Source organism: Eutrema salsugineum, unplaced genomic scaffold (assembly GCF_000478725.1).
Source record: "Eutrema salsugineum unplaced genomic scaffold, Eutsalg1_0 scaffold_11, whole genome shotgun sequence".
Taxonomy (NCBI): domain Eukaryota; kingdom Viridiplantae; phylum Streptophyta; class Magnoliopsida; order Brassicales; family Brassicaceae; genus Eutrema; species Eutrema salsugineum.
In genome coordinates, this window is record NW_006256901.1 from 8,039,437 (window position 1) to 8,056,031 (window position 16,595).

The 16,595-nt window shown below is 39.3% G+C and overlaps 2 protein-coding genes and 1 long non-coding RNA gene across 4 annotated transcripts; all 3 read right to left on the bottom strand.

The window, feature by feature from the left end:
• Positions 1-1,379: 1,379 nt before the first annotated feature.
• On the bottom strand, positions 1,380-5,585 carry LOC112089817. Its single transcript, XM_024160573.1, has 4 exons — positions 5,538-5,585; positions 4,483-5,482; positions 3,256-4,290; positions 1,380-3,064 (listed from the first exon to the last, which is right to left on the bottom strand). Exons 1-4 carry the CDS (start codon positions 5,583-5,585, stop codon positions 1,380-1,382), a joined length of 3,768 nt encoding a protein of 1,255 aa, XP_024016341.1.
• Positions 5,586-9,087: 3,502 nt separating this feature from the next.
• LOC18026303 (probable xyloglucan endotransglucosylase/hydrolase protein 10) lies at positions 9,088-10,932 on the bottom strand. The gene is made up of 4 exons (XM_006409586.2): positions 10,377-10,932; positions 10,164-10,264; positions 9,692-9,885; positions 9,088-9,618 (listed from the first exon to the last, which is right to left on the bottom strand). The coding sequence occupies exons 1-4, from the start codon at positions 10,588-10,590 to the stop codon at positions 9,216-9,218; spliced, it is 912 nt and encodes a 303-aa protein (XP_006409649.1). The 5' UTR covers positions 10,591-10,932; the 3' UTR covers positions 9,088-9,215.
• Positions 10,933-12,263: 1,331 nt separating this feature from the next.
• On the bottom strand, positions 12,264-16,247 carry LOC112089962. 2 transcript variants are annotated; one of them, XR_002901326.1, is made up of 6 exons: positions 15,859-16,247; positions 15,656-15,750; positions 15,373-15,421; positions 15,215-15,262; positions 15,030-15,119; positions 12,264-12,847 (listed from the first exon to the last, which is right to left on the bottom strand). It is a non-coding gene; the product is annotated as an uncharacterized LOC112089962 (long non-coding RNA). The 2 variants fall into 2 exon arrangements; XR_002901325.1 differs by lacking the exon at positions 12,264-12,847 and adding an exon at positions 12,860-13,115.
• Positions 16,248-16,595: the final 348 nt, after the last annotated feature.

Genomic DNA, 16,595 nt, shown 5'->3' on the forward strand with positions numbered 1-16,595 from the left:
AAGTTAAAATCTTGTAAATCTCTAAATCCAAGGCCTCCCATATCCTGGAGAATGCAAATTTTATCCCAGGCAATCCAGTGTATCCCGCCGCTATTCTGCTTTGAGCTCCACCAAAAATTGGCTATAGCACTCCGCAATTTATCTGTCACTCCTTGGGGTAATAGAAAGCATGACATGACATAGGTTGGAACTGCTTGTGCGACCAATTTTATTTGAATTTCTTTTCCACCTTTGGAAAGAAGTCTTGCAGACTAATTATTGACTCGATTACTCAGGCGGTCATGAACATAAGAAAACACCTTCCTCTTTGATCCACAAATTTGTTCAGGGAGGCCCAAATACATACCCATGCCGTCCTCCGATGAAATTCCGATGGCATTCTTGATACCTTGCTTCAAAAACGGGTCCACTCTATTCCCGAACATGATGGATGATTTTCCAAGCTTAAGTTGTTGTCCCGAGGCTGATCCATAGGTATTAATAATCCTGAAAATCTCAGCTCCCTCCCGGATATCCGCTCTACAGAAGAAAAGGCTATCATCGGCAAAAAGAAGGTGTGAAACCGGTGGACTCGCTTGAGCTACTTTCAGCCCAGAAATACGTTTTTCCTCCTCTGCTCCATTGAGTAGTGAGATAAGAGCCTCAGTACACAGAATAAAGAAGAAGGGAGAAAGAGGATCTCCTTGCCGCAATTCTCTTGATGGAATGATTTTTCCCTTCGGTTCTCCATTATAAGGACTTGGTATGAGACCGAGGAAATGCAAAACATCAAGAGTCTGACCCATCTCTCAGAGAATCCTAGCTTGATCATAAGGGCTTCAAGGAAGCTCCATTCTACCCGATCATATGCTTTACTCATGTCTGTCTTGATGGCCATGAAGTTTTCTCTACAAACGGTGTTGGTACAGAGGGCATGAAAATTTTTTTGTGCCAACAGAATGTTGTCTGTTATAAGATGCCTAGCTATGAAGGCCGACTGAGTTTCCGAAATTAGATCTGGTAATATCCTCTTTAGTCTTTTACACATAATTAGCTTAGAGATAATTTGATAGCTTACGTTACAAAGACTAATCGGGCGGAATTCCGTCATTGCTCTTGGCTTTTTTTTTTTGGGGATAAGACATATGTTAGTCTGATTAAGTCTAGGATCAAAAATCCCAAAACGAAAAAATCTTTCACCAATTTAACTATATCATGGCGGAAATTCTGCCAGAATTTTTGATACTCCCTCCGTTTCACAAAGAGTGTCGTTCTGACATTCCTCACACAAATTAAGAAATAAAATAAAAGGTCTCTTATACCCTTATTAATTTGCAGAGAATGACTCTTGGAATTATATTTATTTATTAATTTTTTTTTGTCAGCAACCCAAGATTACATCACGTGTGGCCAGCCGGAGTAAGGCTCCGAGGAACCTCTTCGACTAGCTCGGTATGATGGATATGGGAGAAAATGATGCTTCTAACTCGGGCTCCTTTAGCAAGACTATCCGCCCGGATGTTTTGAGATCTAGGGATGTGAGATAAAGCAAATTCCGAAAAGCTTCCACGAAGGTTTCCGAAGATTTCCAGCTCCGACCTGAAGATTGGCCAATCCGCCGGAGATTCTGACATGCTTACAAGGTCTAAACAATCAGTCTGAAAGAGAACCGAAGTAATCTGTCTTTCTCTCAAGCATGACATCGCCCATAGTAAGCAATTCATCTCTGCATGAAGAGCGGAGAGGCTTCTGGGGCATCCTTGTTGACCGAAAAATTCTCCACCTCTTCCGTCTTCCAAGGTCCATCCGAAGCCGCTGACCGGTCCGTGATCAATCCACGAGGCGTCGATCCGGCAAAATAGAGTCCGCAGAACCCCGGGTGTAGGTGTCAAGGGGGGAAGAGGCACGAAGTGTTCCTGAACTACTTCCTCGTCTTCCTCTGATTGATTTGCGATTCTCCAGCTTTCCGCTTCCACCTTTGCGTGGATCAAAGTATATTCCGGGGAGATTTCTCTCCCCTTGAAGATTTTATCGTTTCGTGCCTTCCAAATATACCATAGGATCCAAGGATAGACATCTTTTTGTGGATCTGTCATGCCTATCTCCTTTGTTTCCAAAAGGAGAAAGCTCATATTTTGATAAATAGAGGTACTCAGGAAGAAGCCCGGAAGGGACGGGAAGTCCGATAACGCCCAGACTTGTAAAGCCGGGAGACATAGAAATAAAAGATGGTTGATAGACTCTTCGGGGTCCCCACAGCGGGGGCAACTCCTGTCCGAGCCCAAGTGGCGATAAGTGAGGTTCTGGCATGTAGCAATGCACCCTGATAAAGTTTGCCACATAAAATGCTTCATCTTCCCAGGGGTACGGACTTTCCATACTTGTCTTTTGAGGGCCGTAATGCTCGGTTCTAAGACTGTTCCGTCTTCTTGAGCTAATCTCGTTCTTCTGATCAGGTCATATCCAGACTTGACTGAATAGAGTCCTGACTTCGAGTGGTTCCATGCATATCCATCCAAAGTTCGAGTTTGGCTAGGTCTCAACCCAAGGATGAGAGACACATCCTCCGGTTGGAAGAATTGTCGTAGAAGGTGGATATCCCATTGTTTCGTATCTTGCCGGATAAAAGAGTAAACCAACAATCCCGGGTCTCGATATCTCATGATTGGGACGGCAATTGCCGGCCGAGCTCTGGTATCAGGGATCCATGGTTCACTCCACACTCTCGTGTTTAGGCCCAATCCTATCGTCTTTCTAAGTCCCATTTTTAAGAATGGTTTTGCGGCCATAATACTGCGCCATCCGTATGATGGAGAGTAAACATTCCGGTCCTCTAAAGGGTCTGATTGTCTATAGTACCTGCCTCTTAGAACCCGTGCCAAGAGAGATGAGGGATATAAAATAAGTCGCCATAGCTGTTTAGCTAGAAGGGCCAAATTAAAATCTTGTAAATCTCTAAATCCAAGACCTCCCATTTCTTTGGGGATGCAGATTTTGTCCCAGGCAATCCAATGTATCCCACCGTTATTTGGTTTTGAGCTCCACCAAAAATTAGCAATGGCACTACGTAATTTGTCCGTTACCCCTTGTGGCAATAGGAAGCATGACATCACGTAAGTCGGGATGGCTTGGGCAAACGATTTTATTTGAACTTCTTTTCCCCCTTTGGAAAGAAGTCGTGCGGACCAGTTGTTGACTCGGTTGCTCAGGCGATCATGGACATAGGAGAATACTTTCTTTTTTGATCCGCAAATTTGTTCTGGGAGACCCAGGTACATACCCATTCCCCCTCCGAAGTAATGCCAATGGCATTCCTGATACCTTGTTTTAAGTTTGGATCCACTCGATTCCCGAACATGATGGAGGATTTACCCAGGTTAAGCTGTTGTCCCGAGGCTGACCCATATGTGTTAAGGATCCTGAAAATCTCAGCTCCCTGCTGAAGCTCCGCTTTACAGAAGAACAAGCTATCGTCAGCGAAGAGGAGGTGTGAAACTGGTGGACTTGCTTGGGCTACTTTTAGCCCAGATATACGCTTTTCTTCTTCTGCTCCCTTGAGGAGTGAGATAAGGGCCTCTGTGCACAGGATAAAGAGAAAAGGAGAGAGAGGGTCTCCTATACGTAAACCTCTAGATGGGGTGATTTTACCCCTCGGTTCTCCATTTAAAAGGACTTGGTAGGAGACTGAAGAGATGCAGAACATCAATAATTTAACCCATCTTTCCGAGAATCCTAGCTTGATCATAAGGGCTTCAAGGAAGCTCCATTCTACTCTATCATATGCTTTACTCATATCTGTCTTGATGGCCATGAAACTTTCTCTACACACTGGGTTGGTTCTTAAGGCATGAAAGTTTTCTTGGGCCAACAGAATGTTGTCTGTAATAAGGCGTCTAGCCATAAAGGCCGATTGGGTTTCCGAGATCAAGTTAGGTAGAACCCTTTTTAATCTGTTACACATAAGCTTCGAAATGATCTTATAGCTTACGTTACACAGACTTATTGGCCGAAATTCTACCATTGCTCTGGGCTTATCTTTCTTAGGGATAAGGCATATGTTTGTTTGGTTAAGTCTAGGATCAAAGGACCCCGATGTAAAAAATTCGGTGACTAAATTCACTATATCATGGCGGAACTCCTGCCAGAATTTTTGATAAAATTTACATGTCATTCCATCCGGGCCGGGCGCTTTATCCGGATTGATATCGAAAAGTGCTTTTTTAATTTCTGCCTCTGAGGGCTCCTTTAGCAGAAATTGATTGGATGATTCTGTTACTTTCTCGGTAATATACCGGAGTGCCGAATCTGGTTCTGTGGGTTGTGATGAAGTGAACAGGTCTTGAAAGTATTGGGATGCAACCCGCTCAATACCCTTTGCGGTTTCTACCCTGTTCCCATTGCTGTCTCTCAGGGCGACTATACGGTTTCGACTCCTCCTTTGTTTGGTGAGAGCATGGAAAAATTTCGTGTTTTTATCTCCAGCCTTGTGCCACTGTTCTCGGCTCTTCTGTTTCCAAAACATTTCTTCCTCACGAAGAGCGGCACTGAGTTTTCTCCTGATCTCCTCTATCTCTTCAAAAGATGTACTTTCGTCATCCTGTGCTGCGTCTAGCTGGTCTTTAAGGGCGTCTATCATTTTTTCTGAATTAGTTGGTAGGGACTTCTTCCATGTGGAGATACTCTTACGGCAGTTTGCTACCTTTTGATGAAAATCTCGACGTGAGACGCCATCAAAAGAGCCCCAGCCGGAGGTTACCGCTTCTTTAAATCCAGGTTTCCCCAGCCATCTTTTGTCGAATCTAAATGACTTATTACTCCTTCGGTTGTCCACCTGTATCATAGCCAGCACTGGCCGGTGGTCCGACCCCCATAATCTAAGGTACTCCACAATAGTGTGGGAAAAGGTGGATTGCCATACTCCGTTCCCTACAGCTCGATCGAGCCGACATTTGACTTTGCCCGACCGTCTCCTTCCGACCCATGAAAAAGAGTTCCCTTTATATGGGAAATCTAGCATTCCGCAGTGGTCTAGCATGGTTCGAAAGGGAATGAATGAGTATTCCGGTCTCCTCCTGCCTCCACGTTTTTCATGGTTTCCAGTAATCTCGTTGAAATCGCCAATCATGAACCATGCGTCTTTTCTGTGGATGCTCATTCTTGTAAGTCGTTCCCAGACACTGTCTCGGTTTTTTACGACCGGATCTCCGTAGACGAAAGTCATAAAAATTTTATGTCCGTCTAGAGTTGTTTCTATATCAATCAAGTGCTCATCTGAAAAAGTAATAAAAACCGAAGGTTCATCCATATAAAAAAGGGCTAGACCGCCGCTTAGACCTCTCGGTTCAACGGTACAGACATGGTCATAGCCAAAATACATTTGCATATCTTGCATAAATATCCGATTGTTCTTAGTTTCTGATAAAAATAAAAATCGAGGGAAAAAACATTTGTGGAGCTCTTCAAGGTGATCTTTCGTCAAGTCGGCTCCCGCGCCTTGACAATTCTAACCAATCACATTCATTGGGGCCGGTTTGCTGGTTTCTGGGTTCCACCCAAACCAGGAGCAGATGGGCCTTTGGACTTAGGCCCCTTTGTAGACTTGTCATTCTTGGGCTTGCCAGAGTTTACAGCAAATGAACTTGTGCCTGATGAATTTGGGCCTGATCCAGTGGCCTTTCCTTTTCCTTTTCCTTTTGGAGAAGCTCGGCCTTTTGGAGAAGATCAGCCTTTTATCAGATTTCGTTTCTTGAGCGAGATACCCAGATTTGCCGGCGACTTCGGGATACGGTGTCTCCTGCTTGAGTTCCGACCAGTTTTTCCGGCGCCGTCCTCAGAAGGTGGGATCTGCGCGGGAACGTCAGGGCTTCTCCACCATGTCGGCCTCTGATTCCCGGGTTGCTCCTCCACCACAATTTCTCCATCCATCATCGGCTCATCCTTCTCCTCATCCCCGAGATCATCCCCCAACAGGTCGTCTCCTTTCAGAAATTCATCCATTTGCTCTTCATCATACAGATCGTCATCATTGAGCCAGTCCTCATCCTCTCCGATACCCTCCACGGTGGTTGAGGAGAGAGTGTTATCGGGATTGTCATAGTTATCCTCCTCCATAAGCTTTTGATCGTTGATACTTAAATTCCTCTGACATTCAGCTTCCATTTCGACATCTGCCATTTCTTTCTCTCCATTTGCATCTGGAATTGGCAAGTCCTCTTCCAGGGTTTGTTCATACCAACTTTTGGTAAAGAGTGGCTGAGATGGTATCATAGATGTGGTGTGTTGCAGGTTATGGATTGGTGAGTGGTGTGACGAGACTTCAGCGGGAACACCGTCGTCGAAGGTAAGAGCCTTTTTGGCGGAGCTCCCTGCTTCAGATGATTCTCCCACTTCGGCGCTTGATCTGTTCAGACCAGAAGTTTTGCTTAGGAGCTTAAGTCGAAAGGGTCGGCTTCTCACATGCTCAGGTGAGTGGTTTCCTTGCTTGGCTTTTCCGGTGCCAGATCGAGGAGGTAGATCAGAGATTGTTCTCTGTGAGTCCGATGAAAGCTTCGGGATCGGAGGGAGCTTTGCACTAGGCTTTTCTCCCCGAGAATCCTTAAAAGAGCCATAATCTTGACCCTTGTTCATTTCACCTTTCTTTTTACTTGCTGCAAACGATTCTTCATAGCTTCTTTTACGGTACATGATTTCGTTTTTGGCAGGGTGCTCCCTCTGGCGTGGAGCGTGGACTTCCTCAGGATCGAAGCGGCATTCATATCTCCGAGCTTCCGAGCGGTAATCCCTGCTCGTTTCGATCCGATTCCATACACTATCATTTCTTCTGGACTCTTGAGGTCTCTGATCTCTTCTTTCTCTTGGCACCTCAGATCGGTTTACAGTTGCAGTATTTGGAGGGAGACGAGACTCCTCGTGGTGTTGAACACCAGAACTTCTTTCACGAGTAGGGACCGAGATTTGGCCAGCTTGTCTTCTGAGGTTCATGATATCTCTGTCTCGGTTTTGTTCATCTCGGGCAGTGATCGCCAAGTTTCTTTCTGCCTCTCTTTCAAGCATCTTTTCTTTTCTTTGTTCTTCTGAGAGATGAGGGCATGTTCTTTCATCGTGAGAGATATGTCTGCAGGTTAAACACCATCGTTCCAGTTTCTCATACTTGATTTTAACTCTAACCACTTCACCTGATTGAAGGCGTGCCCTTGAGTTGAACTTGAGAGGTGCATCAGCGTTGACGGAGACCTGGACCCTTGCTGCTCTTGCGTCCACTGCTTTCACCTCTCCGAGCACCTTTCCGATAGCTCTGAAGTTATCCTCAAGCCAAAAATGAGTTGGTATCCCTGAGATTCTTGCCCAGAAGACCATGTTACTTGGAAAAGACTCTCCCACATGGGGGATCCACCGTTCCAGAGAGAAAGACCAGCGATTAAAGTGACAAGGCCTCTTGTTGAGGACTCTTTGGAGGTCGGCTTCTGAATCGAAGTCGAATTGAAATCTGGAGTTCCCCAGATCTATACCGTGTACTCTTCCTTCCACATCCCATATGTTGGCCCTCGGCATGAAGGCTATGAGCGCCTCTGTGCTTCTTATGTCCTGGTTAAACATTCTTCCAACCAAGCTGCGGTTGAATCTTGCTATCAGATGCGAGTTATCCACATGGGGGAGTTCAATGATTTCCTCTTCTTCCTCTTCCAGTTGGGGTTGCTTTGAAGCTTGCTTTGACTTATCCATTGTTGTAGTGTTCAGCAGGGGTTCGTGAGAATAAGAGCTTGGAGGGGAGCTTGCTTTGTTTGCGGAAGACAGATCTTCCAACCAGGCCAAAGTCAGAGGGGAGACAGATCCGGATGGAATAACGGAAAAGCAGAGTAGTCTTCTTTTTATATCGCACGATGGCTTCTAAAAACAGAGGTATCTTCTTGGTTCAGTAATCTTGGGGACAAACTTTTATGTTATAACCGGTTTGGACTGTCTTAGCAAAAGCTAGAATCTTGAATGTCTTCTTACTTCAGCTTGGTATCTTTCACAGGGGTTAGGTCTTGGGAATATGATTACACCAGGTCGTCGGTCTTCAGGTGGACTCAGAGAACTCTTTCATTTTGGTGAGGAGACTTGGCGATGAGCAAAGGAGGGGTGATTTCTTGAGGAATCAAGTTTTCCGGTTGTGAGAGGCGGAGGAGACATGGAAGATTACGGTCGGAAAGAGGGAGGCAGCCAGGAAGTTGGTTATTTTCGGTTAGAAATTAGGTTTGAGAAAAAGAAAAAGTAGATCTGAGACAAAATAGGAAAACATTGGTTACAGTGCCTGAGAGCGTTTTTTGACTTGTCATATGACTCTTGGAATTATATTTATAATTAATTTTCTGAATTTATTGAGGTTAAAAATGGTATTTTATGTTAAAATTACATTGGAATTCTAAAACAACATTCTTTTTGAAAAAAAAAAAAAGTGTCAGAACGATACTCTTTGTGAAACGGAGGGAGTAGAATTTACTTGTCATCCCATCTGGTCCGGGGGCTTTATCTAGGTTAATATCAAAGAGTGCTTCCCTAATCTCTACTTCCGAAGGTTCCATATTTATAAAAATATTAATATTTATATACATTATATATATATATATTTATTAAAGATTTGAATAAGTGTTTTAATTACTTAATTTTTCGTTTTTTATTTTTATTTAAAAAATAATATTACATGTCACATTCTAATTAATTCAATTAAGAGGAGGTGAATAAAAGGATTTATTCTTATGGGTGAACCCAAAAATTTTCCTTCTTTTGTTACTCTAACAATATGTTTTTTCTAAAAATTTGCTGGTTTTTTCTGATATTATTTGAATTATCTTTTATTTTTTTTTTTGTGAGAAAGCCTAAAATGATGAGTTTGATTGGTTAGGCTTTAGATTTGTGAATCACCAATCTAAATTATACTAGTAAGAACCATAAAAACTAGAAAGTCTAAAATAGAGAGGCTTATTCAGAAACAAAAGAAGTAGCACTGGAGCAAATTACTCTCGACATTTTCACTTGCAGCTACCTTTTTATGAGATGTTAAAGACGAGGAGAGTCAGATTTGTAGTTCAGAAGTATTATATTGGGTAATTTTCTCTAATTTTCAAATGAATAAAAACAAATATTTATATTAATGATAGATAAAAAATATAAGGAAGAACAAACACATTTATAAATTAAATTTAAGGCCTAAAATGAATAAAAATAAAAATAAAAGCTGAAGAACAGATGCAAACTCAATATTTAGGAAGAGAACATTCCTTGGGGAGCTTGTTATGGAACCTCGCATAATCTTGGCAATAATCATAAATCAAGTGGTATTTCCTCACCCATTTGAACCATCTCTTTTGCACTCTTGTCAAAGAGCTAAACTCATTCTTGTTCCACCAATTTTCACTGCTCTCTTCTCTACATAATTCTGGGTTGCCATTCCAAACACAAGCATCTATCTTGTAGTCCCCAAAGGACGCAACAAATGGACCGTTTGACCAATCAACCTTGTCACGCCCACCGCGTGTAGCCCAACTCTCACCGTTCCATAGACTCGCCTTTACACTCATAGGTTGCAACCTTGGGTAGGCCACGCCTTTCTCCGTGTGGTTTCTGTACAATCTTATAGGAATTTGATCCACCATAAACCTGAAAACATCATTCTTATGCGTCTTACTTCTTGAGGTACGTAGCCAAAGAGATGTTTGTTAAAGAATCTTACACAATTTGGTGAATGTTCCAAAAGATCGAGTAAGTGTGAAAGTCTTTGGTCGGGTCAAACCAGAGATGGATCCTTTCCTCACGGTTATCAATTCCATCGGCATAGATGTTTGTCTGAAGAATGTATGGCTGCCCGTTAACGTTTCCAAGGAACTCAAAGTCTATCTCATCCCGGTTTGTCTGATCCGAGGACATCTGATCAAGTAATTTAAAGATGATTCATTAACATTTTGAGATTCATGCTGGTATCTTGCGTTTTGAAAAATTGTGCCTACTCTTTTACATAAATTCATTGTGTTTTCTTTTTGCTAAATAAATTCTTTGTTGATGTATGATTAAACGCCTATATTCGACAGAATAAATTGAGGCCAGAAGAAAGGTCCGAAACCATAACTTCCTTGGCCTATGCTAATGTTCTGGACCACTTCTACAATATTGTTAGGAAATATATAGGGAGAAAGAAGGTTTCTTACATAATAAGCAACCACGGTTCCCTGAGAAGGTCCGGGGATTAGTTTGATCTTCATATCTATTTTCCCGAACAAGAACATCTGGATGGAAGAAAAGGAAGCTCCTACGTATGCATTTAAAAATCAAAACATAAGTTCTTGATTATGGAAAAAAAAAATCGAAAAGAGTTTGGACGGTAAATTACAATATTATATATAAAAAAAAATATTATATACCAGATTCTTGATCGAGCTTAAGGGTTCTTGATCGACCATCACTGGAGGTGTTAACATGGGTAGGAGACCATGTCACGAGGAAGTCTTCATTGAAATTTCCGGATGAGACAACGGAAGCCTCTGTGACCCATAATAGCAGACATGCGATCAAGAAACCTAGAAGTAGAAATGGTTTTGGGCGATTTATAAGAGTCATTAATTTATTACGATGCATGAGATTAGGTTGGACCTAGGATCATTCAACAGTATATATATATACATATTTTATTTGCATGAAAAGTGTTTGAAGTAATTTGTGTTCCTAAACAAAGAATACTTTGAGGAGAAGCAAAGAGAACTACATACTTACGTAGGAATATTTTATTGCTTTCTTTTTCCAAACGTAGGAAGGTTGGTTGTTTGTTTCTTAACAATTCATACTTGCATAATATATTTGCTTTTTAAATATGTGATAGAAATGAATTTATAGGCTTTTTATTTGATCTCCATAGAACCTTCAGTTTGCCTTTTTTATTTGATTATTTTTTAGATTTTATGAAGTAAGCCGCTAGCCTCAGTTTATCCTCTCGCCGTAGCTGGCTAAAACAATTGTAGACCAAAAAAAAGATTAAAGGTAATAAAAAAACCTCATCTGGAAAAGAAATTACGGATCTAAATGGTAAACTGAAATTTGACAGAAATTGATTTTGCACAAAATGTTGTTTTTACAAATTTTTGGACTAAAATAATAAAAAAAAGGATTGTAGCATTAACTAAGTAAGATGTAAAGTTTAAAAACTGATTGTAAACGAGAAAATATACAAAAAAATTGTAACCCATTAAAATCTAAGTCCTTGGTTTTAAAATGGAACTAGATTCTAACCCCGTGCATCCACACGGAAATATTTTTTATTGTTTAACGAATTTTGTAATATAATTTGTGTTTTTGAATTTAGATATAATTATTTTTATAAATATATTTTTTAATAAGCGAAAATATTGATTTTTGTGTTTATATCTATTTTTATAGTATTAAAATTAATTATTATTATAAAAATATAATTTTAACCCATCTGTTAATATTAATTCAAAATGAACTATTATAAAAACATAATTCTAATTTTTCCGTTCATATTATCGTATAATATAAATATTTGTTAAAAGTTTGAGATGTATTAACAGTATTATTTAGCATTATAGTTTTCTAAAAATTTAATCAACGAAGGGAGTGTACAACTGGTTTTCAAACCACATTATAGTGTATGCAATAATTTTTAATTTTTTATGTTTTGATTTTGTATGAAAAATATATTTTCGATATACATGTATAATTCAAAATTAGTGATATTAGTTACCAAAATATTTTTAACCCAATTTTTTATATATATTTTTAGTTCTATAAATTTTAAAAAATATTTTTAATATTTAAATTATACATTTGAATTTTACCTATTATTTTATTATTAATTTGTAAATAAATCATAATCGTAAATATATTATATAAACAACATAAATATCATATCATTTACGTCATTATAAATATTTTATATTTCAAATCTGATCATTATTTTTCATATGTTAATTTTTTTTTTTCAAAAATTCTAGATATTTTTGATAAAAATGTTTAATAGTATAGAAATTATTTAAATTAGAATCTTTAAATCAAATCTAAATTAATATCTGATTTATTAGTTTTAATCAAATCAAATCAAATCTAAATTACTTATATTTAAAGAACTCTAAAAATATTTAAATTAATAACTAATTTTCGAAATTAAATATAAATAATTATTAAAATTATTTTTAAACACTTAAAAAAAATTAGGAGTGTTTGGAAGCAAGTACTAAATGTGCTTCTGTTTTAATATAATAGATTATTAATATAAAAAATCAAAGTTTTATCTTTTGCATAAACTGATTTTATCATCCAAAATTCACAAACTTCATAAATTTCTCTTTTACGAAAAAATGAAATAAAATAGCTCTTAGGTGAAAACTAAACTGTGATTTCATCTTTTATATCTCTTTCTTATTATTTTTTATCCAAACCACCGAATTAGATTTTTGATTTAATAGTTCATTCATTTTTTTTATTTACCAAAGAAATTCCCAACTTTTGATCTACCAAAATAATCCCCAATTTTTTATCTACCAAAATAAACCATTTTAGTTCTAGTGTTAGTACACAATTATTGTTGACTAACACTATGACTAAAAAATCTTTCAAAAATCTTAGGATTAACGGCCTAATATTTGAAAATTTGATTGGTTCATAAGAAAGTTAATTAGTGATATTTTTGAGAATAATTTGTAAAGTTGAAGAGTTTTTGACAATCTTTCCTTATTAGTAAACTTTTTTTTTTTTTGTCAACCTTATTAGTAAAGTCAGATCATTGATATTGTTAGTTTATGGGCTCCAGTCATTTAGTCTCTGGCCCAAATCCTAAAGTTGTTGTTTATTGCAAGATGGACCAAAGCTGTGTACAAACCCACTGCAAAAGAGGAAAATCAGCACTATAGGAATTGGTGATCGTTTGTCCAAGCTACGTATTATAAAAGGAAGAGGACTTAAAGCAAAACTCTAACACATAAAAAAAGAGTCAATGTACAAGCAAGAGAAACAGAGAGAGAGAGAACAACTCAGAGAGAAGAGAATAAAGAAGGGAATCCAAGAGAGCAACGTAGGAAATTTGAGTCTTCCTTGTCGTGTGCTGTGATTCAAAGTTTTTCTTTTCTATTGTTCTGATCTGTGACTTGTATCTGAAACACAAAAGAGAACACCGGTTAGTGCGTTTGTGTATTCTTTGATTGATAGTGGAGGTTGTGGGAAACGGTTCCTACCCCAGTTCCTAACCCAGACGTAGCGGTTCGAGGCCATGAACTGGGTGATCAAACTTTTGTGTTCTTTAAGTTTCTAATTCATCTAATAGATCCTAAGATCTAAGCACTCAGGAGAAGTTAAAAATCCTTACAAGTGGTATCAGAGCAATCCAGGTTTGAGTGCTAGAAGGATCAGATTAGAAACTGAATGATGACGACACAAAAGATGGAGGTGAGCATGTTCGACGGATCAGGTGATTTTTTGATTTGGAAGAACAGGATGCTCGCATACTTAACCGTTCAAGGTTTGAAAGATGTTCTTTCGGAACCGACATCCAAAGACGTGGATGACAAAGATCCAGAGGCAATAAAGAAAAAGAGCAAAGATGACGCTTCAAGGCTGGAGCGAGATGAGAAGGCTTTGAATCTTATCTTTATGTGCGTTGGAGATCATGTCTTAAGAAAACTAGACAAGTGCGTAACCGCAGCTCAAGCGTGGGCTACTCTTGAGAGGCTTTACATGGCAAAAACTTTGCCTAATCGGCTCCATCCTCAGCTTAAGGTGTATTCTTTTAGAATGCAGGATTCAAGATCAATTGATCAGAATGTAGATGACTTCTTGAAGATGATTGCAGATTTGAGCAACCTCAACATTGAGATACCAGAAGAGGTTCAGGCAATACTGTTACTCAACTCTCTTCCCTCTAGGTATGATTCTTTAAAGGATACTCTTAAGTATAGTAGGGAAACTATTCAGTTGGAGGAAGTAGCTAGTGCTGCAAAATCTAAGGAGAGAGAGCTGTCTGAAAATGAAAAGCTTTCAAGATCAGATGGAGAAGGGTTATATGTTGAGGCTAGAGGCAGATCAGAAAAGAGGTCAGAGAATGGAAGAGGAAGGTCTAAGAGTAGAGGAAAGAAAAACAGCAAAGGTTGTTTTGTTTGTGGAGATGAAGGACATTGGAAGCGAGATTGTCCTCATAGAAAGAAACCTGCAGACTCCACAAATGTTGCAACAGATTCAAAGGAACCAATGGTGTTAAGTGTCAGCTCTCAAGATACAAAGAAAGAATGGATTATGGACTCAGGCTGTTCATACCATAGTACACCAGACAAAGAAGTCTTGTTTGACTTCAAGGAGTTTGATGGTGGTAGAGTTTTGCTGGCTAATAACACTCATTGTGACATCAAAGGAATGGGAAAGATTCGGATTCAGAATCCAGATGGTTCTGTAGTGATATTCAAGGATGTGAAATACATACCACAAGTGAGTAGGAATCTTATTTCTTATGGGATGTTAGAGAAATCAGGTTGCAGGTATGAAGGAGGTAACTTCAAAGTTCAGTTCTACAAAAGGCAAGAAGAAGGTGATATCTGGAAAATACCAAGGTGGTTTGTATTATCTTCAAGGCACAGTTTCTAAGGTTGACGTGAACATGCCAAAAGCTGAGGTAGAAGTGAAAAAGAAGAAGTTAAAGAAGGTGACATTCAGTGAGAATCTGATTCAAGGACCTACTTCTTATGGTTTTGAAAAACAAAGTTTATCAGCTCAAGGTGGAGACTCTTTTTCGTCAGAAAAAACGGAGAATACGGAGGAAAATGAGTCTAAAGAGAGCAAGGAAGAATCTGAGGCAGAATCTTCAATGGATGATAACTTGGAAAGTGAGAAGCGGATGGATCAGAAAAATGTTGGAGAAGAAGAAGAGGGTTTGAACAAAAAACTTGAGGTGAAAGATTTGGAAAAAGTTTCTAAGATATTGGGAACAGGTTTCTTTGGAGATAGAGCTAAAGGAGATGTAGTTTTATCTACGGTTCACAAGAGTAAAAGTTCAACAGATTTGGTAACTAAAGCAGTACCTGGACAAAAAGCTCAGGCTTGCTGCGATCTTCTCAACCTAGCTTGAAGGATGGTGCAGCTCCAGGTAACTCTATTATCGACGGTGTACTCTTGCAGGAAGAAGAACAAAGAAACAGGTCAGTTTTGGAGATGTTCTTCAGTCGATAAAGTAAAATCAGTTTGATTAATGGGTTAAGGGAGTTACCTGGAAGCGGCTGGAATTACGGTGAGGACACTTTGATTCCAGGTGGAGCTGTTGGGAGATTCAAAAGAAAACAAGTTAGTAGTGTTTTTTTTTTTTTTTTTTTTTTTTTGAGTCTGGGAAACAAGTCGAGAGTACAAGGTCCAAGTTAAAGGATTTACTTGAGGTCATCTAGGTAGCTGAAGAACATGGGCTGTTCCTTGGAAGAAGCTGCAAAAGAAGATGAATTTGAGGCTGGTTAGTTTCAGGTGGAGTAGCTGGAAGTGATTCATGAAGACGTTGATTCAAAGCTCAGTGCACATGAGATGAATAAGGTCGACAAAGATGAATCAAGTTTTTTTTGGAGAAGCTACAAGTATGAAATCAGAAATTGAGATTTCATAGTGTCTTGGAGGTATCTTAAGATACAGAGACAGATATGATGATTCAAGGTTGAAGGATTACCTTTAATCACCTGAACAACGGAGAAGAGAAAGTAGTTCGTTAGAGAAGCTGTTAAGAAGAAGAACATGGGATGTTCATCAAAGAAACTGGTTCCGCTGCGAGTAAAAGATTGGAATTTTGTCAGAACTTCATGAGTTGGGAATTTCAGAAATCGAGAATCTTAATTCGTCACAGCAAGGAGATGAAAAAGAGATTGAGGATACCTGAGATTACAGAGAGTAACAGCGATAGAGGAATCGCAGGAGATGAAATTTTTTTTTTTTGGTTTGAGAGAATTTGCATCTAGTTTCACTATCGGGAAGAATCAAAGAGGAACTGAGGCTTCAGGGCTTGAGCAGTGACGTGTGAGGGCAGTTGAAGATAAAAGAGATTCGACGGCGAAGACAACCGGAAATGGCAAACCCAGGTCGGATTGTGTCTCTTGAAATCGGGATCGAGAGAGATGATGGGAAGTTGGCGACAAGAATCGAAATTGGCTGAGCCCAATGATGTCGCAAGCTTTGGAGATTGTCAGAGGTGGTTGAGGATCGAGAGTTTCACCGGAATTGCTGGGAGTCATCGGAGTTATTCTCAATCAAGAAAAGGAAGCTATGGAGAACGACAGAAATTGTCGTGAAGAAGACAAAGGAGAAATTGACTGGGCCCAAGGTGGAAATTGTTAGTTTATGGGCTTCAGTCATTTAGTCTCTGGCCCAAATCCTAAAATTGTTGTTTATTGCAAGATGGGGTAAAGCCGTGTACAAGCCCACTGCAAAAGAGGAAAATCAGCATTAGAGGAATTGGTGATCGTTTGTCCAAGCTACGTATTATAAAAGGAAGAGGACTTAAAGCAAAACCTTAACACAGAAAAAAGAGTCAACGTACAAGCAAGAGAAACAGAGAGAGAACAACTTAGAGAGAAGAGAATAAAGAAGGGAATCCAAGAGAGCAACGTAGGAAG

What these genes read in the sequence shown, in the direction of transcription:
- LOC112089817 (XM_024160573.1), bottom strand. Translation starts at nt 5,585, where the DNA reads ATGACAAGTCTACAAAGGGGCCTAAGTCCAAAGGCCCATCTGCTCCTG. An exon ending in CAAAGGCCCATCTGCTCCTG is followed by an intron (nt 5,483 to 5,537) that starts GTTTGGGTGGAA and finishes GTGATTGGTTAG; the next exon opens with AATTGTCAAGGCGCGGGAGC. An exon ending in AATGTTTTGGAAACAGAAGA is followed by an intron (nt 4,291 to 4,482) that starts GCCGAGAACAGT and finishes CACAACCCACAG; the next exon opens with AACCAGATTCGGCACTCCGG.
- LOC18026303 (XM_006409586.2), bottom strand. Translation starts at nt 10,590, where the DNA reads ATGCATCGTAATAAATTAATGACTCTTATAAATCGCCCAAAACCATTT. An exon ending in TAAGCTCGATCAAGAATCTG is followed by an intron (nt 10,265 to 10,376) that starts GTATATAATATT and finishes ATGCATACGTAG; the next exon opens with GAGCTTCCTTTTCTTCCATC. An exon ending in GAACCGTGGTTGCTTATTAT is followed by an intron (nt 9,886 to 10,163) that starts GTAAGAAACCTT and finishes TTACTTGATCAG; the next exon opens with ATGTCCTCGGATCAGACAAA.